This window comes from Pantherophis guttatus, chromosome 1 (assembly GCF_059756535.1).
Source record: "Pantherophis guttatus breed Tessera chromosome 1, ASM5975653v1, whole genome shotgun sequence".
NCBI lineage: Eukaryota > Metazoa > Chordata > Lepidosauria > Squamata > Colubridae > Pantherophis > Pantherophis guttatus.
Genome location: NC_142063.1, coordinates 163,190,188 through 163,215,336, shown reverse-complemented (window position 1 = coordinate 163,215,336; position 25,149 = coordinate 163,190,188). Strand labels below are relative to the sequence as shown.

The following is a 25,149-nucleotide window of genomic DNA, read 5'->3' as shown; positions in this document are numbered from 1 at the left end:
AAGACCCCAATCTTTAATTTTGGGGGTTTTTTTGGTGGAGCTGATTGTTCCTCAATTTGCAACATTTTTCTCTTGGACTTGGAAGCTTCTCTTGGACTTGCACTGCCTTCCTTCTAATCAGATGCATTAATTCATAGGGCGCAAGATACATCTCAACAAGTCTTGCCTGGATCTCAGAATGTCCTCCTCTTCCCTCCCCAAATCCATTATCAGCTACTTGGCCTTTAACTTTCACCTCAGTCACAGAAAATGACTGATATTAACCAAAACAGAACAAAACTGGTTCTGCCTGAATCTGTAGTTGGTTTTTTTTAAAAAAACAATATTTTCCTTTCAATTACAGGTAATAGGATATTAACAGGCTTAAGAAATTAATGCCTTCTAGGTACAGCCCTGCTAGCAACTAAGCCTTATCTGCTGCAAGTTTCATCAGGAGTCCCTTGTTTGGTGAAAGGGTGTGTTGTTGGCTTAGATCACATGGCAGAATATTATGTCCGCCAACTGTAGAAAGCACTTCCTGTCATTCGCCTTTTTTTCGCCACCTGCCATAATAGAATTGCACAAAAAGAGACGGATCCCTTTGGATTAATTCCCGACGAAAGCTGAAGCCCAGGAGGATTTACTGTATGCTTAGTTATGGCTCAGCAGGCATTACAAGTAGGAACCTGAATCGATGCGTTCAAACACAGAAGCACCCTGTTTTCTTACCTTGAAGGACTTCCATAGGCAGAACAGTCCAAGCATTTTCTAGATAGGAGATGTAAATATAACGAGCTGTATTGCAGGCAAGACCGATATACAGGACTCTGCAAAGCAAATGAGAGGAGAGATCGCTGATTACTTCTGATGTGTTTTAGTATTCTTACCAACAACTTATCTGTATTGCTTTCAACCTGATCTACTCCAGCTTCACAAACCATGAAGATTTCAAAAAAAAAATTATCCAGGACTGGACATCAAGTTGTTCACAAACCTCTTAAAATGCAGAGGGAAAGTGCGCAGCGATAGTAGCGGCCAAACTATTTAAACTTGACACATTTTGCCCACTCTACTCAACAAATAGAACCAGCTGGTGTGGTGGTTAAGAGTCCAGGCTAGAAACTAGGAGACCATGAGTTCTAGGTTTGCCTTAGGCACAAAGCCAGCTGGGAGACATTCAGTCACTTTCTCTCAGCTCTAGGAAAGAGCCAATTGTTTTGAAATTTTGTCAAGAAACTGAAGAATGTAGTTCAAACAGTCACCAGGAAACAAAAAGTGAGTCAAAGGGGTATGTGTGTGCACGCTCATACACACACACACACATACACACACACACATACACACCCCCAGCAGATACTGAAGAGTATTGTTTGTTGATGGGGAAAATGGACAAGTAGGGTGGCAGAGCAAGGAATGACATGGAGTGAAAAATGACATTGCAACATTTCACTGCAGAATCCCACTTACCGTTCAATCTACAGGTAATCCTCAATTTACAATTCATTTAGTGACCGTTCAAAGTTACAGGGGCACTGAACACAATGACGTAAGATCATTTTTCACACTCATGACTGTTGCAGCATTCCCATGGTCATGTGATTTACATTCAAAGGTTTGACAACTGACTCACATTTATGACGGTTGCAGAGTCCCGGGGTCATGTGATCCCCTTTTGCGACATTCTGACCAGCAAAGTCAATGGGGAAGCCAGATTCACTTAACAACCGTGTGACTAATTTAACAACTCCAGTGATTCAGTTAACAAATGCGACGAGAAAAGTTGTAAAATGGGGCAAAATTCACTTAACAAATGTCTCAACATAAGTTTTGGCTTCAATTGTGGTCGTAAGTCGAGAATTACCTGTATTTGCAGTGAAAATGTTATGCACAGTAGCAGTTGCACATTTCTTTTAAAGCATTTTATTATGTTTATTATTTTTCATAATATATTAGTATGTTATTAGATGTATTTATATATACGCTGATTGCTTTAAATATCTACTGGCATTGAATTGTTAAGATAGCTTTCCTGTTGTTCATTCTGAGTACTACTGCAGAGAAACCAGCGGGGTTCTTTTTTTTTTTTTAAAAAAAAGAATAAATATAAATCATATGTTGTATTTTATTGAGTCTCAAGTGCCAGGTATAAATACAATGGTAAGAATATTCAACTAATTACCAAAAATATTTCCTGGCTTATACTTGATGTAAAACTATACAAAGTAAATAGTAATAATTAAAAAAAGTAACTGGCAAAAAAGAGGATATTTAATGTAAATATGTCATGCCTTTATCAGAATAAGCTGTCTTTCTAAATGCATAATATTGGAAACAAATATATTTCAATATTAACAGAGCCCATATGGATTCACTGGTATATTTAATGTCTTTTTGAATGTCTGAAATCTGAAATATGTTCATAATTATAAATATTTACTTTGCTGAAACTGGATATACAGTAGGGAGTCTTCCACTTATAACCACAATTGGGTCTAGAATCTTGGTCATTGAGTGAGGGGGCTGTTAAACAAGATGCTACCTGATAGCTTCACTCAATGATCACAATCTTGGTTCTCTCAGTTGCAGTTAAGCGACCACACAAATCATTAAGCAAACTCCTACTTTAAACCATGCATTTAGGAGACTATCTACCCAACAAGGTCAACAATCAAATCAACAGACAAAATTCAATTTCCAGGAAGCACCTAATAAAAGACAGATCACAAAGACAGAACAACAGAACACCACAGGTTGTCTCCTACAGCCAGGGTCCCCAAACTGTGGACTGTGAGATGTTTGCAACCGGGCCGTGGAAAAGGCGGGCGAGCGGTTTTCATAGGACTCTCTATTGTCAGATATTTTCTTAAAGAACTTTCAAACATACGTACATTCTTACAGTTATCATTAAGACTTACCAAAACCAAATGTTATTAAGATAGGGAAAAAATGAAAAAAGAAAGAGTTCAATTTTGATTTGAAGCAGTTTGTGGCATTGGACCTGATCCAGCCCCTGAAAGAAGCCTATTCCAACTGGAACACCATCGACTGTGTTCAGTTCAGGGTTTTAACCTCTAGAAAACTACTAGATCACTCTCTGCATGGCTGGATCAGCATGATCAGGAGAAGAAATGGAACATCCAAGGGTGCTGACCTAGAATCTGGTCGACCATGGAATGGCTAATTTTGCAGATTCATGACATTGTAAAAAATAATTGTTTAGCTTACATGAATAGTACATGAAAATATAGTTCTTTGTTCTGTACTTGTTCAGTGTACGACACCAAGCAGAAAGTTTATGTATCCTAATATATAAGAACATGCAAATTACAAAAAGAAGCATCTGGGTTCCCCACGTAGTATTGCCTATTGCTGTTCTAGCATGCTTATAGCTTTGGCTTACCTGATGTGACCAATCAGCTCAATCAGCTTGTGGCTGAAGAAATACGCCGTCAGTTCAGAGATGTGACTTAAAACAGAGCAAACTCCAAAGAGCGTGGTGGTGCCATTCAGATCTTGGAGGTGCCAATAAAGGAAGGTGAACACAAAGCCATATCCAAAACCCATAAACCATGCCACAAACAGCACTGAGCCATACTGGATACTGCAGAGCAGCTTAATCAAGTCCCAAAAATTAAAAGTCTGGGACTGGCTTGTATCACTCTGAGTGTCATGGGAGGAATCTGTGGAGGAGTTTCGGTCCAAGTGGGAATCCTCTGGCTCTGTGCTTTGGGTTTCCTCTTGCTTGTAGTGATTGTACCGGAACCTGAACTGGGTGGCCACAATCAAAGATAGCGTCATCAAGACTCCAAAGACTATGAAAACGATCCTGTAGTTCTTGTAGTCTGGAGACTTACAGCCTTGGCCTTCAATGAGCACATCAATATGGGTAGAGTCAATGCCAATGCCCACCGACAGCATGGCCAGTCCCCAGCCCAGAGATCCCCACATTCGTTGTAGCCCATAACGGTCCCGGTGTTTGCCAAGATACTGCAGAGTCACGGTGTCTACTATAGTGACTGAAGAGGCACTGAAAAACTCTCCCACAATCACAACAAGGAGGATGAGCAAGAAGATTGCTTCAACCTCCTGATGATCATATACAAGAGCAAAATGGGCAGGAAGGGCTGGTTTTGTGGCGACTGTAGGTGATGCCGTTGTGTGGCTGGTGTTTCCCAACAGACCCGCAGTAACAATACCTTTTGGAGTGCTGGCAACAGTTGCGCCCTCTTCTTCTTTTAAAGCACGCTTCCTAGCTCCATTTTGAATAGTTGGAGAAAAGGTAGTTTTAGAATTTGTGGACAAAGCTGAGCTCAGAGTTGGCAAGTTGTAAGTCAGCAAATCTCTTTTCCCTTGACCTTTTGTTATCGTACTTGCCAGAGTGGGCATGACAGAAGAAATGGAGATATTTTGCGGGGATGCTGCTGTAAAGTGACTGGCATTGGTAGGGGGAACGGAGATAGGTTTCTTTAGTGTACACCTTAAGGTTGCTGGTTTAACAAATCCAATTCCCAAGTTAAACAGCACCCAGCATAATAGGGAGAAGAGAAGAACAACTTTCCCCTTTTTAAAGCGATCTGCTACCACTCCCCAAAACGGAGCGCTGCAAAATTCAATGAAGTATCTAATCCCTACTAGAAGTCCGCTCTGGCTGGGGGTCATGCCTAGTTGTTTGTAGTATACAGGAAGCAATGGGTACAAGGAACCATAAGCAGCATAAAAGAAAAAATAAAAAACTTTTGAGATCAAGAGATCATTATTCACTTTCACGCAGTGTCTTTCAAGCCAATCAAGCTCTTCGTCTGGAATAGTAGTGGTCTCGGTTGAAGGAGTATCACTTTGGGTTTGGAGGTCTTGCTCCTTGGGAATCCCACTGAAAGGATCAGCAAGCACATATTTTCTCTTCTGCTCTTCTTCATCATCAGTTAAGATAGCTACTTTATCATTGGTTGCCATGATTTCACTATAAGCATGAGATATACATGTGATTCTCCAGTCTTCAGTTCAAGGAGCCTGCAGACACAGAAAAATCAGCAGTTAATAGGACAGTACTTAATATTCGGGGGAAAGAATGCTGTCATTCCAAAAAATAAAATATTTCACTTCTCACTATGGCTAGATATGTAAGATCTGAATTAATCTGAGATCAATATCACTCCTAGATCTTCATGATCTTATGTGATATCTGGAAGTCTTCTTGGCTGAGCCAGTTGACTTCCAGCTTACATAGCTGATCCTCCAGAGGAAATATTGTGAAGAAATTAATGTAGAGTTTCCTTCAAAAAAATGTAGGGTAGATCATTAGGAATTCCCTCCTTGCCTCATTGCTGGAATTTCTCCAGTTTAGTCTCCTTAAGTCTAGCTATTCTTCCCTTTTCTATTGTTTCTGTTGACTATTCTCCCCCCCCACCCCCGCCCCCCACCTTCCACATATAGTGACTGGCATGCAGAAGCAAAAGCACCAGTTCGAGCATTACTTTTTACATTTCCCATTGGCCAGCTGAAAGGGGCACTAGTCTATACATAGGTAGCAGTCTGAGGAAATATGGGGGGTGGGGGGGGGAATGGAGGCAGGCAAATGCCAACGAGACTATGGAAAACAGAAAGAATGGGGGTAATTGCAAAGATAAGCATTGAACATGAACTCATTCACCCAATTGCTTCTTGAAGCCAAATAGTAGCACTAAATAATCAGCATCTTGGAATTGGCTACCATTGTCTTCTAATAAGAGACCCTTGCAATATGTAAAAACATACAATCTCTTAACAGTATTTAGCTTAGCTTGATAAAACATCAATTTTTATTTGTCTGCTATACCACCAGTACCTTATTCCGTCTTAATCAAAACAGAAAGAATTATATGCAGGCATAGGTTTAAAGGAGGAAGAGAATCGGATGTGGAAATAGGAATGTTCACAAAGCAAATTATTTAAAAATGATCAGGAACATATCTCAAGTCAACTACTCATTTGATAGGAAGTGAAAAGCCAGACCCCTGACCCAGAATCAAGGAACCTTTCATAAATTTATTCTTATTCAAAAACTTTTGGTCACTTTGTGAATGAATGATGCTTTAGAATAGACAAAAAGAGCATCCCTTTTCTTGGCTCAGTAAAAGGATTTATTGCAAAGCATACACACAGACACACACAGAAATATATATATTATCACAAAACCAGTTCAAACAATTTGACATTCCAAAAATAGTTGTATTAATCCATAAGGCTTTGTGAAAAAAAGCAAGTTAATTCATATTCTTAAATTACCATGTAAGCTATTTCTCAATGAAACTGATCTTTGTTGTTTCTTAATGTTCCCCTGCTAATTTTAGAACATTATCATTCCTGACGTCAGATTTGTGGTGATGTTGAAGAGAACAGTGCACAGATTGGCTAATTCATCAAACATAAATTATAAACTGATGTAACTGAGACTATTTTAGCAGTTCCCATATAACCATTTGGAAGGATACAAATAATTATTTCAGCAGACATTTTACCTTGCAGTTATATAATAGGATGGAGGACTCTTTATTTAGTGCTTGGGAGGGAGAATGCAGTTGAGGTTATCATCCATAATTTACTAGGAGTGATAAATTGTATGATATATTACACTATGCTATGCTGAGTGAGGCACACACAAATTCCTTTTTAGGTTACCCTTATATTTTAGGCGCTAGAACATCTTCCTCACTCTGGTGCACTCTGCAATTTATCTTGGACCACAGCATGTTCAACTCTTAGATAACATGGTCATATTGACTAAAGAATTCTGGAGTCCTTTTTAAATAATTCATAAGACTGCAGTGATCAATCATCTGTGTCAAAATGTTGGGCTGATGTTTTTAAAGTGTTTGCCTTATTATCACCACAAACAAAGCATATTTCAGCCAGAAACAATTTTAATACTTACACCAGTCACAAAAGTAAATTAACTATTGCTGTAATTAGTTGTTTTTAACATATTAGGAATATTGCAATAAAGATGTCTGATCCATTGTAAAAATATTTTAAGGTATTGCTAGCTCTTACTTTTGGAAAACAAAGCAATAATGCAAAGTATGGTGATGACTGTTATTATGATGACCCACAAAAGGTTATGTAAAGATTAATGTATTCATCTGTAAAAGAACAGAGTTTATATCAGCTGCTACAGTACTTACGCAACAAACTTCCTTGGCTTTTTGATCACAGAAAAACTTAAGCGGTCATCTAACTGGTCTGTAGAAAATAAATCAATGGATCATTTAAATTATAATTTAAGCTAAAAAGTCTATTAGAAAACTGAGCCATGGTATCAATTGTTTTTTTGGGGGGGGATTCATTATTTCAAGTCACATTTTTTTCAGATTCTTTTTAATATTTTTTCAGATCCTTTCTATTATTTTTTTCAGATCTTTTTTATTATTTTTTCAAATCCTTTTTGTTCTTTTTATTTTTCAATTTATCCATCCTAACTATTGTTGATAAGGGACTAGCTTTCTACATTTGCTGCAAGATGAAAGTGTAAAAGAAAGACACATTTTCAGATGCTTGTCTACAGAGATAAGCTTGACTTCAACTAATGATGGATGCTGCTCAGAGATAAAGAAAATGATGGCATTTAGCAGAAAAGCATTTAGCATTTGGTGCTTGAACAGACCTCCAGCTTACACTTTAGTGCCATTATGGACCTCAGAGGAAGAATACTTGCTGTTAAACCATGTGATATTGGCTTGAAATAAACCCCATCACTTAGCTGAAGGGAAAGGAATAGGCTGAAAGACATTCACCATTAGCGCTCCCATTAGGGAGAGATGGATTGCATCAAGAGCCATGTGAATCTCAGGAGGCAGTTCACGCAGGAGTCTCTCCCTTTCCTAGAAGTAATTCTATTATTTCTTTTTCAAATTGTGGGATGCAATTGGCTCAACCAGTAAGAATGCATTTTATCCCCTTGGTGCCTCGCTTTTCTAGTTTGTCATTGCATGGCAGTACGGTTCATGATTTCTCCATGGGGAATGAAAGAGGGGAGCCAGGTGGCTGACACAACTATTGACTTCAAAGGATATTCCTTCGCTACTGCGTTTCATCACTATTACCAAACCCCTTCTATTTCAGTTCCCTATAGGCACCTTTTCCATTTCCCTACTAAAACCATCTTAACTGGTTGGGAGCTTTAGTGAAAGCAGGAAGGCATCTTGCATAATGGAAGTGAAAAATTAGTACAGGTAGTCCTTGACTTACAACAATTCACCCAGTGACCGTTACAACAGCACTGCAAAAAGTGACTTATGGCCATTTTTCACACTTACAAACTTTGCAACATCCCCATGATCATGTGATCAAAATCCAGATGCTTGGCAACTGGTTCATACTTATGACCATTGCACATCCGGGAGTCATGTGATCACCTTTTGCAACCGTCTGACGTGCAAAGACAATGGGAAAGCCAAATTAAAAACCAGGTTACTAACTTATCAACTGCAGTGAATCACTTAACAACTGTGGCAAGAAATGTTGTAAAATGGAGCAAAATTCACTTAACAAATGTCTTACTTAACAACAGAGATTTTGGGCTCAATTGTGGTCATAAATCAAGGAGTAACTGTATTGAAAGAAACAACAACAAAAAACAAGAAAAGAGAAATTCTGCAAATCTGGAATCTTCTTACATCAGCATAACTCTGTCCATGAAATTACCAAAAGTCCAGATCAACCTAAAGGAGGCTATATGATTTCTCTTTGAACAAATTGTAAGAAGATATTAGTTTAAGGTAGCCTTCATAAGCTTATGCCTTTTAATAAAATGTGTTGGTTTAAAAAACTCTCCTAGATTCCCCTTTGGATTTTTATTATTTCTGTAGTTTTCCCAGATTTTCCTACAGAATGAAGAAGGAAGTAACATTTGCCTTTTAAAACCTGTATTTATTTAGCTGCATTAATACCGGCTGCATAAATTTGTCTGTGAACTGAAACGTTGGTTTAATGCAAGTAAAGGATTCTGCAGAGAGAAACTGAATAAGTACTTAAACTAGTACTAAGCAGAGACTTTGTCTCACCTATTAGTTATAGCTACAGCGATAATTAAAATGTTGACACTTTTAATCCGTTTTTCCAGTTCTATTCAAAAAGATTGGATACTAAACTGTATTTTCTCAACAAAAAAAGAAAAGAAAAAAGAGGAAACCTTTTTTTCTTCAGTAAAGTTTTGGTGAGGATTAAGTAAACAACTAAATGTACAGTGAAAAATACACATGGAACTCTTCAATTGACACTAATAAACTATTAAACAGAAAGATTAGATAAATGAAGGCTTGGGAGGGGTAAAATTTGGAGGGAAGATTGATAAAAATACACAAGGTGGTTTGTTTGCTCATGAAGAGGAAACATACACTGGAGGGGGGGGTATATTTCAGAAAAGGCACATACTGAAACCCTTTGAGTACAATCATTCCTTTGACCAGGCTTCAAAGTTTAAAAAAATACAGAATAATGGGTAGCATCCCTTTATTCATTTAGAACAAAAAACAGCTGGCCTAAGATGTATGCCCATTCTCTAGACAGGCCACCAGTCATAAAACATCCACTTACCAAAAAGCAAACTGTTGTTTTTTGCCATCCTTTTAAATCTGTTTCCCAAAAATTACATTTTCAGAAAATTGATTCCCCCTCTTTTCAAGAATCCTTTTTCAAATCAGTGGGGATTTCCAGGAGCAACTTTTGGGGCCTTCGGCTAGCATGGTTTTTGGTACATATGGTGATTCTCCCCACCCCCATGTTGCACAGTTATTATTTGAATTTTTAACGGCCTGATGGCCAATAGAAAACTCACCTGCGTATGAAATCAGACCATACCATTTTGTGAGTTCAAAAAAAAAAGGGGGGGGGTTAAATACAAAACAATGTTGATGTACATACATACAAAATATCAATTATCTATGCCTGTGAAATGATGTAATTGTATTTCTCTATTATTTATTGTGATTTGCATCTTTTGTAATCATGGAAGACATATCTTTTAATATAAACTCTATTGTTTGTAAAGGTATTAACGATTTATTAAGAACAAAATCTATAATTAAAAGGTAGATAGATAATCATTTGTTGTAAATTGTTTAGATATTATTTGTGATACATTATTAGAGGGAATTAATGACTATTGGGGACCCTTACATTTTTATTGTGCCTAAGGCCTCAAACTGTCACAATGCACCACTGAAGACAATTAGAAGCCTGTTTGTCAGCATTCCTATTTGTTTCTTAGCTGTACATTTTCTTGCTCGCTCTTGTTCAAAACACTTTTTTCTTAGTGAAGTTTCCCCATCATCACTGACATCTCAGGCAAAGAATGTTTCCTTCATCAAGTCCACTGATTCAAACATCAATCAATCCCCCCATAGACAAAAAAAAATAGCTTTAACTACAGTATGTACTCAGCAGTTTAGCTAGTTTGTAAGTTCAGAAAAAAATGATGGCAAGTGCTTTTCCTGCAACTACACAGACCACATGGTGCCAACATCTCCTAAACTTTCCCCATACTTATGAACAACACACTCCATATGGTACCAACAGGTGATTCAGCTCCATATGCTTTTTGAAGCTGCCACCATGCCGTGGAACCCAGGAAACTACACATTAATTGACTCAAATCCATCCATTCATAGAGGTTGTGCTATAAAGCTAGCAGTTCATGGGAGCTGTTTTCTGGAAGGGAAAACTAGCCATAGAAGCGGATATATTTGCTCTTGAAAAAGGAAAGGGACCAGCACCATTGCTATGCACAATAGCAGTTATTCGCTTTAGAAGACCAAGTGATGCCAGAGAGTGCCTCCAAGGATTTGTGAGGAAATCAGACTTGTTTACTCCAATGAAAAGAGTTCAAAGAAGCTCACGTGCTGGCTGGTTTCCTCAACAGAAATTATTATAATTAACTGTAAACATTTAAAAAGGCTGCCTAGTACAGCACAGTGATCCAGTCTTGCCTAAATTCATTGCAAATTGAATTTTTTTATTATTAATTTTTTTTTAAATGCCAAATATTATTTAAGAGTTGTTGTTTACAGTCACTGGCAGTCTTATTAAACTCACTGAGCTTTCTTTCCAAGTGCAGCTGTATCCTAGAAATATATATACCATATTTTTTGGTGTATAAGATGCACTTCCCTCCCCCCCAAAAGAGTGGGTGGAAATGTCTGTGCATCTTATACAGTGAATGTTACGAAAGCCCCACCCCCACCCCCACCCTTTGGCCTCTGCCTCCCAGCAATTTACCCCCTTGCAGCAAACAGCAAACAGTCTGGTCAGATTCAGCACAGCCTGATTTAGCACAAGCAGTTGATTGGTGGTTGGATCGGCCTCCAGAATACTGCCTATCAGCTGTTCCAGGCTGCAGGGATCACCACCGCCCATCGCCGCCATGGCTGCCCATTGCTGCTGCCACCTATCGCCACCTCCACAAACCCCATTTTCAGCCTCCGCACCCCATTTTCAGCCTCCGTGCATCCCGTTTGTGGCCCGTTCCAGGCGGCGGGAATAGGCTTCTACTAAATCAAGCTGTGCTGAAGCTGACCAGGATGTTTGCTGCAAGGAGATAAAATTGCTGGGAGGCAGAGGCAGAGGCAGATTTCCCCCCCTTGTTTTCCTCCCCAAAAGCTAGGTGCATCTTATACTTTGGAGCATCTTATCGTCTGAAAAATACAGTATTCAGTTTTTGTTTTTAATCTCTGGAAAAAAATGGTTTACATTATAAAAACCCTGTTAATTACCTCAATTTTGCAGACCTTTCTAGCAACATACATCAATCCACATTTTAAGTGATTTGGGAAAATTTACCTTAACTCTGACTCCTCCAGGCCCCCACTGACTGAAATTCGCGATTTGCCAATCAACTACTTGACATCCCTGTGGTCCTATTGTTATGTCACAATTCACCAGGTCACCCCATCTGCCTCTGTCAATGATGTAAGAGATTTCAGGGTGTACCCTCAAGTTGATGGCAGGGTTATTGTCTCCTAAAGAGGCTGTTTTGGTTGTCACTGGTTGAAATAGTCTGAAGGGACCTGGAAGCTTCAGCCAGTCTCTTCAGACACATGATGAGTGTTATTTATGCCTGAGAACTGGTATGTTTTTTCTCACCTTTAACTGCACACAAGAAACTAAGGGTTATCATCTTGCTTATTTTCCTTTGACTACGGTAACAGTCAGCCACATTTTTCCAAAAATAATTTTCAACATGCATCCACACAGCTGCACAGCTGCGAAAATAAATGTTACTTTTTTAAAATGAGCATAGCTGCTGGAATATAATTTACTGAACCTTATATTTTAAAACTTGAAACAACCTACATAATCTGTCCTGTCTTCTGAATTCACCACAACAATTTCCTTCCTTAAGCATTACATGTTTATTAAGATCTTAAATTTACGTATGGTTATACTTATTTTCATTTGTCCAAACATGTTACTACTCCTTACTGCTTTATTAAATTTTTATGCTGCCTGTCTCACCAATACAGCAAATGTGGGCAGCTTACAATGATATTTTTAAAAAAAAACTATAAAAAAATAATTTTAAACATTAAAATAGAATTAAATAGAAAATTAAAACCAAGACCACAGGGATCAGTAAGGTTTTAAATGTTATTTTACATATTGGCTATTACTGAAGTTATACAGTGGAGGAAGTGAGGTTGACCATTTAAAACACTGATTTGCAAGCTGGAATAAAAGATATTCAAATGAAAACATCAAATATCAACTATTTAGATATGAGGATTGCTATGGGAGAGAGACAAAATACTGGGCAGAGAAAAAAAATAAGGTAAACAATTTATTTTGCCAAAACATAAATAAATATAAGAAGCTAGCCTTATACTGTCTTGAATCAGATTATTAATCCATTTATCTCTATACTCTCATTTGAAACTGTATTGTTCTCTATAGGAGCACGCAGCACAAGAGCCAACTAATATAGATGCTGAGTTCTTGGTATTCTCTGAGCTTGGATATTTGCTTGCAATCATTTCATTACCCAACTAGATGCAAATATTTATTTATTTTTTATTTATTTTATTATATTTCTATACCGCCCTTCTCCTGCGGGACTCAGGGCGGTGCACAGCCGAGATAAAACACAACATATAAAATTTAAAAACAGTTTAAAAACAATTAAATAATTTCGGCCCAGTAATTAAAATAACCCAATTAAAACCAAATTCAATTAAAACTGAGAGGATGGGATATACTGATGTTACTCTAGATAAGCATGCAAATGAAATGTTTGCATTCAAACAATCAAGCACAAAGAGCACCAAGAACTCCAGAGTTCAAGCCTGAGCTACAGATATTCTCTGGTATTTCTATAGACTCCCCACTGGAGTACATTCTCTATCTTCATTTTAAGGAAGCACCCTAAGAAGCACTCCATGGCATAGGACCTAGTTATCTTCGAGACCGTCTGCTGCTACCGATGACCTCCCACCGACCTGTGCGCTCCCACGGAGAGGGTTCCTCGGGGTGCCATCAGCCAAACAATGTAGGCTGGCGACCCCCAGGGGGAGGGCCTTCTCTGTGGGGGCACCTACCCTCTGGAATCAGCTGCCCCCAGAGATAAGGAGAATCCAAGACCTCAGTGCCTTCTGCCGTGCCCTTAAAACTTTCTTTTTTCAGCAAGCCAGGCTGGCTTAACATATTTTTTAACATATTTTTAATTTTTAATTGGTTTGTTATCTTAAATTGGGGCCAAATTAATATATATCCTTTTAATTGTTTTTTAATGTTTGTATTGTATGTTTTTATCTGGCTGTACACCGCCCTGAGTCCCTCGGGAGAAGGTGCGGTATATAAATTCGAAATAAAATAAAATAAAATAAATAAAAAAGAAAAATCAAGATAAAAATGCCAGCTTCTACATTAGGACACAGCTAGACCTTACAACACCAACACCCATGTTGCTCTTAGCTTGACTTAATGGCAGATTTGAAATTTGTAAATATAGTCCCATTGAAGATATTATAAAATAATATAAGATGATTATTAACAAAGATGACTAGGAGACTGGAGGCTAAAACATATGAAGAACGGTTGCAGGAACTGGGTATGTCTAGTTTAATGAAATAAGGACTAGGGGAGACATGATAGCAGTGTTCCAATATCTCAGGGGTTGCCACAAAGAAGAGGGAGTCAAACTATTCTCCAAAGCACCTGAGGGTAGGACAAGAAGCAATGGGTGGAAACTAATCAAGGAGAGAAGCAACTTAGAACTAAGGAGAAATTTCCTGACAGTTAGAACAATTAATCAGTGGAACAACTTGCCTGCAGAAGTTGTGAATGCTCCAACACTGGAAATTTTTAAGATGATGTTGGATAACCATTTGTCTGAAGTGGTGTAGGGTTTCCTGCCTGGGCAGGGGATTGGACTAGAAGACCTCCAAGGTCCCTTCCAACTCTGTTATTCTATTCTAAGCAAATAAACTAAAAATAAAAGCCAATTCAAAGTACTGAATTGCCTTGTTGATATACAGGTTGCTTTAAGTTCATAGCTTCTTGTTACTCAAATCTACAATGGCATTGTTTAGAGTAATAAATCATCACATGGCCTGGTTTCTTCTAACAGTAATATATGGACAAATCTATAATGTGATTTCATGTTACATATGAATCAGACTTCTATAGCTTGGTCAAAAGATCATGTTCAGAATCCTGATTTAGCATAATATATAACTCAGACCACTAATTGTTTTAAAAATGGGAATGGATCAGTTTCCTTCTCATGGTTGTACTTTAAGAAAAGAAAATTATGTATTATCTTAAAGCTAGCTGCAGTTGTCCCTAGAATCTGAATTACAATTTAGAAGCATGGCAGCCTTTAGATACATTAAGCTACACTAAAAGGCATCAGGCATACTGGGTAGGTAAGGATGAGCACAAGCTGCCATCATATAATAACCAACTAGGCTCCTATGCAACCCTGAGTTTCAGTATTAGGAAAGAGAAGGGAAACGCTTTCTACTATTCATAATAAAGAACACTTATAAATGTGACTGAACATACTTGGAAAATGGCTTGAAGAAATACTTGAAACCTCACAGAAGCATAGTACTTCTTCTGTTCATTACAGCAGTCTTGTCCCTCAACGAAGAGCAGAAACGGCTGGCGCTCGGGTCAAGTACAAACCATTTCTTCCAAATCTTCTTAAAGTGCACACAGCCCTATTTAATTGTAAACTACATCCTGGAGCAGACATTAAGTGCATCAAAATACATATTTCAACTGCCATTTTTGACCAACCCTTTCAAATCCTATGTTTGTTAACAGGAGTTTTATAAAAAGCTTATTACAAGTTTCTCATCATTCTGTTTTGATATTAAGAACGCTTGCTCTCATCTCCAGAATCTAACAGTCTCTTGTTAATCTGATTTATAGTTTGGGAAAACAAACTATAATTCTGAACGGTAATTTGTTTCAACAACTACAATTAAGATGAACCACTGGACTGATGTCATTTAAACTGTAATTAACACAAAAATCCTGAAGCCCTGGTCCTATATTTATATCCATGCTATAGGATAAGTGAAAAAAGGCCCTTGTGAGCAGAGAATGACAGCATTTCATCTGTGTAAATTATATAAAATATGAGTAACTTCTCTGTTGCCAGACAATCGCTTTCAACAACATACTACTCAACATGAAACTTGAATATATGGCTGGGGGAAAACGTCACTATTATTTTTTCTCATCTATACCACAATAAAATCAGAAAGTCAAATGGATTACCCTAGATCTTTCTAATCTTTCTGTAAATATGTTTTAGCTACAGTTAACTTAACCCAATTTTCTATATTTGCATAAAGAAAAACTAGCATTCAAGGCTGGGTCTATGCAGTACATTAAGTTACACAGTGGTTGGTTAATTTGTGGTTCAGTGTGACAAAAGAACCATTCTGTGTTTGTCTACTATCAGGTTCTCTCAAGTCTATGGATTAGAGAGCCATGGTGGTGCAGACATTAGAATGTAGTATTGCAGACCAATTCTGCCGACTGCTAGCAGTTCAATTCTGACTGGCTCAAAGTTGACTCAGCCTTCCGAGGTTGGTAAAATGAAGATCCAGATTGTTGGGGGAAATATGCTGACATTATAAACCACTTAGAGAGAGCTGTAAAGCACTATGGAGAAGTATATAAGTAAGTGCTATTGCTATTAACTTTGGGGAAACCAATCATTATTATGGCTATAGCAATAGCAAATGCTAAAAGAACACTCTCAATTCTGCACAATTAAAGCCATCTCCATATTTAAATTTCAGTGTGAGCATATACTGATAGAGAGAGGCATTCTGGTTATGTAACATCCCTAGGTCCTCTTTTTTTTTTAATAAGGAAAATGATGGTCCTTGTTTGTTACCCTTTAATGTAGTGCTTTGCATTAATTGGGTGTTTTTTCTTCAGGTAATGAGTTCATGTGTCGTTAGCTATCACAACAAGGACACTTAACCAGATTTAAAGTGTTTTACCTACATTGAGTAAAAAGGACTTTCTGACAAGTATGTTTGGGTATTGAAAGAAGACATTTGGGAAGCATTGCTTTAATGCAGGGTGAATACCCACTGCTTGACCAGAAGCTAAAGGAAATTACACTGGGACATTGAAACAGTGAATGCTGAGTTTTTTAAAAATTAATCCAGTGAAAGTAGTAGTTTGATAAATGAAGGGCCATAACTCATTCATAAGATACATGCTGTACGAGTTGATTGATATTTCTGGATACTGCTGAAAAAAGATGCCTGTCCAAAATCCTGGAGCCAGTAAACCATCCATGAAACACAATGAAAGCTGCAATCCAATCCTCAAATATTTGAGGTTGTACATCACCATCACAGCATGAATAAGGCTGACATCAAATTATTGTTTAGAGGGGTGTTTAGCTTTAAAGCTTTCTTGTTCCTCATTTCTGCTCAAACAGGTTATCTGCAATAAAAGTTTCTCTTTTAACTCAACTACTTTATTTATTCAGTAAAAATGAAAATGCTACCCAGTATTTGGACAGTGTTGTCATCTTCTCAAAAGAGATTACAACAAATATAAGCAATTCAAGACCATCAAACTGATCCTTGCCATAACTGAGTTAGTGCATTCTATCCAAGTTTAAGTTGGAAGAACACTATACAGGTATGCTATTTGCTTTCCTCATTGCAAATTCCTGCTCTAGCTCTACTCCCTCTTTTTCCCTGTCATGATTAAACCTGACTTACCTCCAAGATCATGGGTAAAAAGGCTTAACAGATTTGATATACCTCAAAGCTATCTCTGGCCTTTGTTGAGTAAAGAGAAAATGTTATTTTAATAATAGATACAACTAAGGCATGCTTGTACCTGCCTCCTGCTTAGGCTGGGGCCAAGATAAAAGCAACATCACGAGGAAGCAATATCATGAGGATGTGGAAACAGTTGTAGACAGGCCATGATTGTGCTGTAATTGACTGCAAATGGGAAGACTGGAGGGCTTTATGACCTCCAGTCACTCATCCATCACTATAATAGTAATAGAGGCCTTCTGGTAGCTAAATAATGGTTGTGTGGCACTAGAAGACAGAAATAAGCAATTGAAAGATCAACAATGGGCCAGTAAATTTCATATCAGTGTAGTTTGTCAATTATAGGTAGAAAGCACTTCAAAGCATTGGATTTAGTGCCTTTAAATGAATTTGTAACAAACCACAGAAGGCTCCTTCTGATCACAAGTTCAGTGTCATCCCAGAACTATGGTAAACTCAAGAAGCAACTCAAAACAATCAAGAAACATGGGAGGGGAACGGAGGGGAGAGAGAGAATGAGAGAGACTGGTAACTGGTATAAGCAAAAAAACTATTTTCTGCTCAAAGTAGCATGGATGTTATCCAATTTGGCTAAAGTGGACAACAGAATCCAATTGATCCCACCCCTTAAGGATTGATCACCTGGCTGTAACTTCAACCAAGCAAGATCCAACGTGTATCAGAGTGTGCATGCAGGAACATTGTTGTGACTTGTGATCTGTTTTATAGTGGAAAGCACTGGCAGGGGAACTAAAGACTACTTAAAGTGCTCAGATACAGAATAGGGATGAAATGAAAGCAACTGGGAAAGCTGGGTTGGTGGGTGGGGTTTCCTGAAAGAAGGTGCAGGGGAGGAAAGGCCCATAATTTCTAATAGGGAAAGCATTCATCTTCCTCCCCTCCCCTTGGGCAATTCTAACCTATTGGTTCCTAATTGTTAAAGAGTTAAACTCATTTGAGTGATTACAATAAATCCCATGTCCTGATTTGAACCTAGTAACCGTCAACATACTGAATTTGCACTAACTTGCAAAACAAAAGCAGGAATTGTATGCCCAGCCATAAACTCATTAATTGATCTAGTGGTTAAGGTGTTGGCCTAGAAACAGATGAAAGTGAATTTTAGGTCCGCCTTAGCCATGAAAGCCAACTGTGTGGTTTTGGGCCAGTCACTTGGTCTCAGCCCAACTCACCTCACAAGATTGTTGTTGTGGAGAAAATAGGGGGAGGAAGGAGTAATAGGTATCTTCGCCACCTTGTGTTATTTATAAAAATATAAATACGTATAACTAATCCATACATAGGTAGTCCCTGACTTGCAACCTTTCATTTAGTGACGATTCGAAGTGACAATGGCACTGAAAAAAGTGACTTATTACCATTTCTCACACCTACGACTGTATCATCCCTGTGGTCAGGTAATCAAAATTCAGATGCTTGGCAACTGGCATGAATTTATGATGGGGGTCATGTGATCACTTTTACAACCTTCTGACAAGCAAAGTCAATGGGGAAGCCAGAGTCACTTTACAACCATGTCACTAAACTTAACTGCAGTATTATCCATTTAACAACTGTGGCAAGATAGGTCATAAGATGTGGCAAAACTCATTTAACAACTGTCTCAGCAACAGAAATTTTGGGCTCAGTTGTGCTCCTACCTCCAGGACTACCTGTACATGTACACACACACACACACACACACACGTATATGCACACATATATATCTACAGATGGATGGATGATAGATATGCAGACAGACAGAATTAAAAAAATAAAAAACCCCGAAGCCTACAGCAAAAACAACAGCGGGCGCGTCAGCGTCGTGAAAAGGATGCGCTTCCTTAAAGGACGCCGCCGAGCCCGTTCGCGACTGGCTTGCTTGCTGGCTGGCTTCCTCGGCTTCCAGACCAGCTCGGAGCTTGACCGTATTTTCCTTTCCCCTGGCCCCGGAGGCTCTGCGGAAGTCACCGCCCGGGCGATACCGGCTCTTTGGCATGTCGCGAAAACAGACGAGAGGCGGACTTCGGCTGACAGAAGAGGAGGATCTAGTCGACGCCTAGCCGGTGCTCAATGATTTCCTGTTTTCAGGGATCCATTTGAAGCGGTCTTGGAAGGAAAAGCGCGAATTACAGAACCGTCGTAGCAATCCTAAGGGTCGGGAAGCCCGAGATATTTTCCTCAGCACAGCGGAGGTGCCAGCGTTCCCGCTTCTCGAGAAAAAGTATTCAATCCAATCCGATTCTAGAGTTAACTCCCAACTCAAGGGATTTATTCCAGGTAAACGTGGAAATAAAAGAAGGGCAAAGATCCCCTTGATTCCCCCCACCACCACCACTCCCGCCCGCAACTCTGTCCCGGCTCGCAACCGAAGCCCTCCGAGACGCTTTTAAAACCCGTTTTGCAACCCGTTCCCACCAGGCGACTGGCAACCCCCCCTGACCCACGCTCGCGATGTTGACTTTCAAAGCGATCGGGGTCTTAAATCCAAAACCCGGGCAGGACTCATCTCTGAAGAGTTCGCCGGTCCTTCCTCCCCCTTTTTCATTCCAAGATCAAACCCCGGAGTCGGAGCCACTCTTCCAACCTCTCCTTGCACACCGGATGTCCAGGGCGAATGCTTCGGGTTGCTGACGCCATGGCTCCGACATTCCCACCTATTGCATATTGCATAGACCAGAGGCATCATTATCATCATCCCACGGAGCGCGCCCAGAAATAACGCTTCCCCACCGGCGACCCACCTAACCCGGCCTGCCGGAGCCTTTTGTTCGCCGCCTCTTCCCTCGCGATCGTTTTCCCCCGGCTACGGCCGGGAGAGGCTCACCTTGATCAAACGCGGGGCGCTGCCCGAGGCTACTTCTCCGAGGCGGCAGGCGCAGCTACGGCAGGTGGCGGCCCTCCCGGCCCCGCTCCGAGGGCGGCTTGGCGACTGCCCAGCTTCGCGCACCATCGCCCGTCTGCTGCCCCGGCGCCGCTTCTCCCCGGGCTTTCTGTGCGAGGCCCGCCTTCTCGGATTGCAAAGTGCAGGGCGACGCTCAGCCGGCCTCCCGGGGTTACTCCGGCTCCAAGGCGCTTCCAGGGAAGGCAGGACCCAGCAGCCGCCAGGTGCAACCAGCAGCCCCGCCCTCCTCCCCAGCGCCGCGCCCTTTCTCCGCCTTCCCGGTGCGGCTGCTCCTTCTGCTTCCCTTTTCTTTCCGTTTGCCGAAAGTCGCAACGAGAGGGGCTCTGCCGCTCCAACCTCGATCGCTTGATGGTGAACAACCGTAGCTGCTCACCGCAGGAACGAAGAGCGGCCGAAAGCGTATGCAGCGTTTTGATCTGAAATATTAAAAGATCACCGTAAGGCCGCTAAGCACCTTGGCCTAACAAGAAATAAAGGTAGTCTTCGACTTACAACAGTTCATTTAGGGACCGTTCGAAGTTAAAACGTGACTGACGACCATTTTTCGCACTTACGACATTGCGGCATCGTTACAGCCCTTGTGATTGTAGAAAGTTAGCACCCACCCTTCTCCTTAGAAGAATGAAATATTTTGAGAAATATTAAAAAGGCAGAATATTATATTTCCCTGGATGAGAAATGGAGAAACATGCTCTTGGGAAGCAGCTCCCACCTTTCTAAATAGCCCTCAGCTGATGTCAGCACTTATGAAATAAAGAGATAGCTAGCTCTATTCATAAGCAAATACCCTCACCCAAGATCCAACAAAGGTAGGATTAGCCCTCAGCCACAATAGGAATTGCCCAAAGCCCCTTCATTGCATCACCCTCCAAACTTCAACCAAACCTAGCTCAGGCAACCTAAAGAGCCAGCTATGACCCCTACAACAGCCAATAGAATACATGTTCTTGCATTCTAACCCTAACCCTAACCCCTCACTCTCAACTCCATGTGGTCAGCTACTCAGAACCCATGTGATTCTGCTTCATCATTAAACCACCTTTCCAATCAGCCTTTATGTCTTTCTCCCGGCTTGGAACTGAACCAGAGGGATATTCTTCCAACGTGGTCAAAATTCAGACTCTTGGCAACTGATCTGCAGTGACCTGGGGTCATGTGATCCACTTTTGCAACCTTCTGATCAGCAAAGTCAATGGGGAAAGCCGATTCACTAATTTAAGAACTGCAGTTCTTAACAAACGTGGAGCCAATTGAAGTAGACCATTCTCCTCATCATTTTGGGTTACTTTCAGGAAGGCCCAATGCAATTCTTTATTGCACTGGCCTGCCTGGTAGGAATTCTAGGCTGTCAGGAGAGTCAAAAACATCTTGGAACAGGACAGTCTCTTAACATACTGTCCTCAAGACAGATGTGTCCCGGTTTAACTGGGAATTGACAATGGACCATTTTTTGTGCCATTTTTAAAAACTGTTTTTACTGCAATTGCATTATTTTTAAAGTATGATGACTAAACTTGGATACAGTACTTGTAATGAAGTATCATAGTAGAGTGCAATTAATGCATTTTATTGGAATATTAGCATTAAGTTTTGCTATTAACAAGTAATATGTTAATTATATAGAATTAAATTATATAAATATGTTTATATAAATTATATGTGTATAAATATAATTAAATACTTAATCAGTAGTCCTATTTTGCCTTAATTTGCTAGTCCCTCGTGTTAAGAAGAGATGATCAGATTCTACATTCTATGAATTATCTCTGGTTTTATAAAAGCTCCAAATATTATTTGCAAATAGTTTTTAGAAATACTTGGTTTATATGACTACAGCTCTCTGAAATCCAACAGACAATTTTGTCGGGATTCTCTTATTACTACCGCCTTCCCGAGTTCTTCACAACATATATTTCCCTGTAAATATTCTTCATATAAAGTTGCAACATCTGGCCCATCAGTATTTACAGAATCAAAGCAGTTGAAATATTAACCCATTCTTCATTTTTAAGTAGAATATGATTTGCTTAAACATACAATTGAAGTGAATGATGGAAAACAAGGGCAAAATGTTCAGGAGTAAATAACATATAAGAGACATACTTGATTCTAATAATATAAGCACATTCCTGTAGTGGCAATATGGAAGACCATTGGATTTCAGGGATTTAGGATTTTTCCATATTAAGAACATTCTAGAAGTTTAGCGTTCATACTTAACTATGCTTTTAATCTGTTTGTTTTTCACTCCTGCTGGAATGGGAGGGGAAGCTTCAAACAGTTGTTGATTGTTTAGGTTAGCACTGCCTTATTTGTGAAAGTTTTCAGACTGTCATCCAGATTTGTAAAAGTTAGGTCAGGTGCAGCTTGTGACCATGGAAACAGAGCTATGAAGTTTGGGACCAAATTTTAATAAACACCCCTAGAATTGCCCTTTTGGTTTTGAGCCTCTGCATAGGGTTGAACTCTCAGCACTGTGCATCCAGGGCTTGAGGTATCTTCACTGCTTCAAAGGGGACTCCTAAGCAGCTGGAGGAAGAGCATCTTACTTTGGTATGTTATGCAATTTGTACTTGGCTAAATATACCTCTGTTTCAGAATGACTTCTGAAAACATCACAGGAGTAAGTCAAAACTCAAATACAGAAACGAAGGAGTTTCTTAAAAAAAACAACAACGGACTTCCTCTGAGGTGAGGCATAGCTTCTCTGAAGCTGCTCAAGAAAACCAGATTGTTTCCAAATTTAAATCCAGATTTCAAAGGAAGTGAATCTCATAAAGAAATCATTCTAAAATTGTTACTGTACCTGCTCCCACTCTCCCCAGAAAATAAAAATGTAAGGTAGAAAGGAAGAGAGAATAATGCAACTTCGTGACTGAAACCTGTGGTTTTTAATCTGAGACTTCTCCTTTTTGACTTCCAGGCAGTGCTTGGTGAAATATAGAAGAAATCTTCCAGCTGGGCAGAAAAAACATCTTCAAACTACTTTTCAGTAAACATAATTATTTAGGATCTGCTTCTATATTGCTTAAAAGAGATCAGCATGTAAAGAATTAGAAAAAGCCTATAGTGTAAATGTCCTTCCTGTCATTTTACTTAAATACAATTGCTTGCACAGGAACTCTGATTCAAGAGTTCGAAGAGAGTGCAGTCTATATTTTTATTTACTAAACAGATTTATATAGCCACTCAACTCACACACAATTACTCCAGGCAGCATACAAAGATACTCTCTCCAATCCTTGTGTGTTTGGAGAGCCGTACTGACATTAGATTTTAGTATATTTATTTGGTATGCACTTATATTTAAAGGCAATGTAAGACCGTTCTTTCTACATCTGAAAGGATCCTTTATACAATAGTCCCATACCAGGAGCTTTGTTACAACGGAAGTGTGAGAAACATGACTTGTGGCTTAGGTGCAATCACTCACTCACAAATTTGTCATCAAAGCACTGGAGAGAGAAGAAGACTGGAGTTGAGAGAAAGGAAACAACACCAATTGGGGTTAATGAATTGGGAGTCAGGACTAAGCCAAACCAGCATTATTGAAGATAAACCAAGGAAGAGCACTCAAGAATTTATATGTGATCCTTTAAAAGACATTATACCCAACTCTTGAACTGATAATACCGTAGTAATAAGCCCATTTGCTTAGCAGCAGCATAATCTACGAAAAGTATGCATTTGCTGTAATTTTATAGTCATGTTTTCCAAGGACTAATGCATGAAGTATAATCTTCAATAATTTCTTCACCTCTTACATCTCAGAGAAACTAACCAATAAATGTCCTTCAAAAACATAAAAAAAACAAAATAGAACTGGTTTCTTAAAGGAAAGGAAGTGGAGCCTGAAGTGGGATTGTGTCAGTCTGTTTTTTTTAAAGGTAGATATCAGTTGAGACAGCAATCTTCCTGGGAGAGTGTCAGGTTTCTAATTTCTTTTATCTATTTACTTTGATGTTGGCTATTATGATATGAACCTGCAGGACTTAATGCTCAGCAGAACAGGATTATCTGCAAACATACACTTCTTTACCTAGGGCTTTTTATACAACATGACGCAAGACAACTTATATAAATTAGAAGTGCAATTAAGGTTTTTAGGTATTGCTTCTTTCCAAACTAACTGAAAGACTCCTAAAAAGCATTTAGAAAGTGTTACTATCATTCCATATGCAAATCAGAGCAAGGAGAATTTACCAATGACATTTTTCTTGTGCTATAAAACTATCACTATAGGTCCAGGAAAAGGGGATTTTCAAGCTGCATTTCAAAATTCACAACCCAGGCTGACAGCCAATTCTTCCTCGTTGCTTCACCATGCCTAGCAAGTTTAGTCCTTTTATAAAATAGAAATATGGTAGCTTGATCAAGGTGACCATAGAAAGATGGTGTAGAAAAATATGATAAGAGTGGTGTAGTACTTAAGCTATTAGCCCAGAAACTGAGTTCTAGTCCAGCTTTAGGTGTGAAGGTCAGCTGGATGACTTTGTGCCTGTCACATACTCTCAGACCAACTCACCTCACAAGATGGTGGTTGTGGGGAAAATAGGAGGAAGAATGAGTATTATGTATGTTTGCTACCTTGAATTATTATAAAATAATAAAGGTGGGGTAAAAATCTAATAAATATCAGTTTAGAGGCTGGTATAGGCTGGTAAAGCTGGAACCAGAAATGTTGGCTTAGCCTTTTTAAAAAAATTAAAAACAGCTCTGTTTTAAAAACAAGACTTTTGACTAAGCCCGATAAATACACATATTTATCTTCTGAAATGTTCTAATCTAGGTAGATTTTAGGAGTCGGTATTATTTCTATAGCTAGTCTTGGTTTACGGCATGAACAAACATTTGGAAGAGTTAAGTGGTGTCAAAACAATGGCAAGTAACTTGCTTAAGAAACTGGCTTGATTTGAAAAACATATTAGGCTAACGTATTGTCAGGAGGTATCTGGAACAGTATTGTATAATTTC

The 25,149-nt window shown here is 39.2% G+C and overlaps 1 protein-coding gene and 1 long non-coding RNA gene across 7 annotated transcripts in view; one reads left to right on the top strand and one right to left on the bottom strand.

Annotated features, from left to right (window-relative positions):
• Positions 1 to 20,591, bottom strand: part of MFSD6 (major facilitator superfamily domain containing 6) — a 29,609-nt gene extending 9,018 nt beyond the window's left edge. For 3 of the 6 annotated variants that reach the window (XM_034429465.3, XM_087882109.1, XM_087882110.1), the window contains exons 1-3: positions 20,098 to 20,591; positions 3,380 to 4,989; positions 709 to 806 (exon numbers count right to left, since the gene is read on the bottom strand). In XM_034429465.3, the coding sequence (XP_034285356.2) occupies positions 709 to 806; positions 3,380 to 4,932 (1,651 nt within the window). In that variant the 5' untranslated portion in view covers positions 4,933 to 4,989; positions 20,098 to 20,591. Of the gene's footprint in view, positions 1 to 708; positions 807 to 3,379; positions 4,990 to 9,549; positions 9,765 to 11,723; positions 11,862 to 19,065; positions 19,283 to 20,097 lie in introns of those variants that run through there. The other 3 variants (XM_034429483.3, XM_034429475.3, XM_034429494.3) reach the window with 3 other exon arrangements.
• On the top strand, positions 20,522 to 23,992 carry LOC117672692 (uncharacterized). The gene is made up of 2 exons (XR_004593322.3): positions 20,522 to 20,651; positions 23,099 to 23,992. It is a non-coding gene; the product is annotated as an uncharacterized LOC117672692 (long non-coding RNA).
• The last annotated feature ends 1,157 nt before the right edge of the window (positions 23,993 to 25,149 follow it).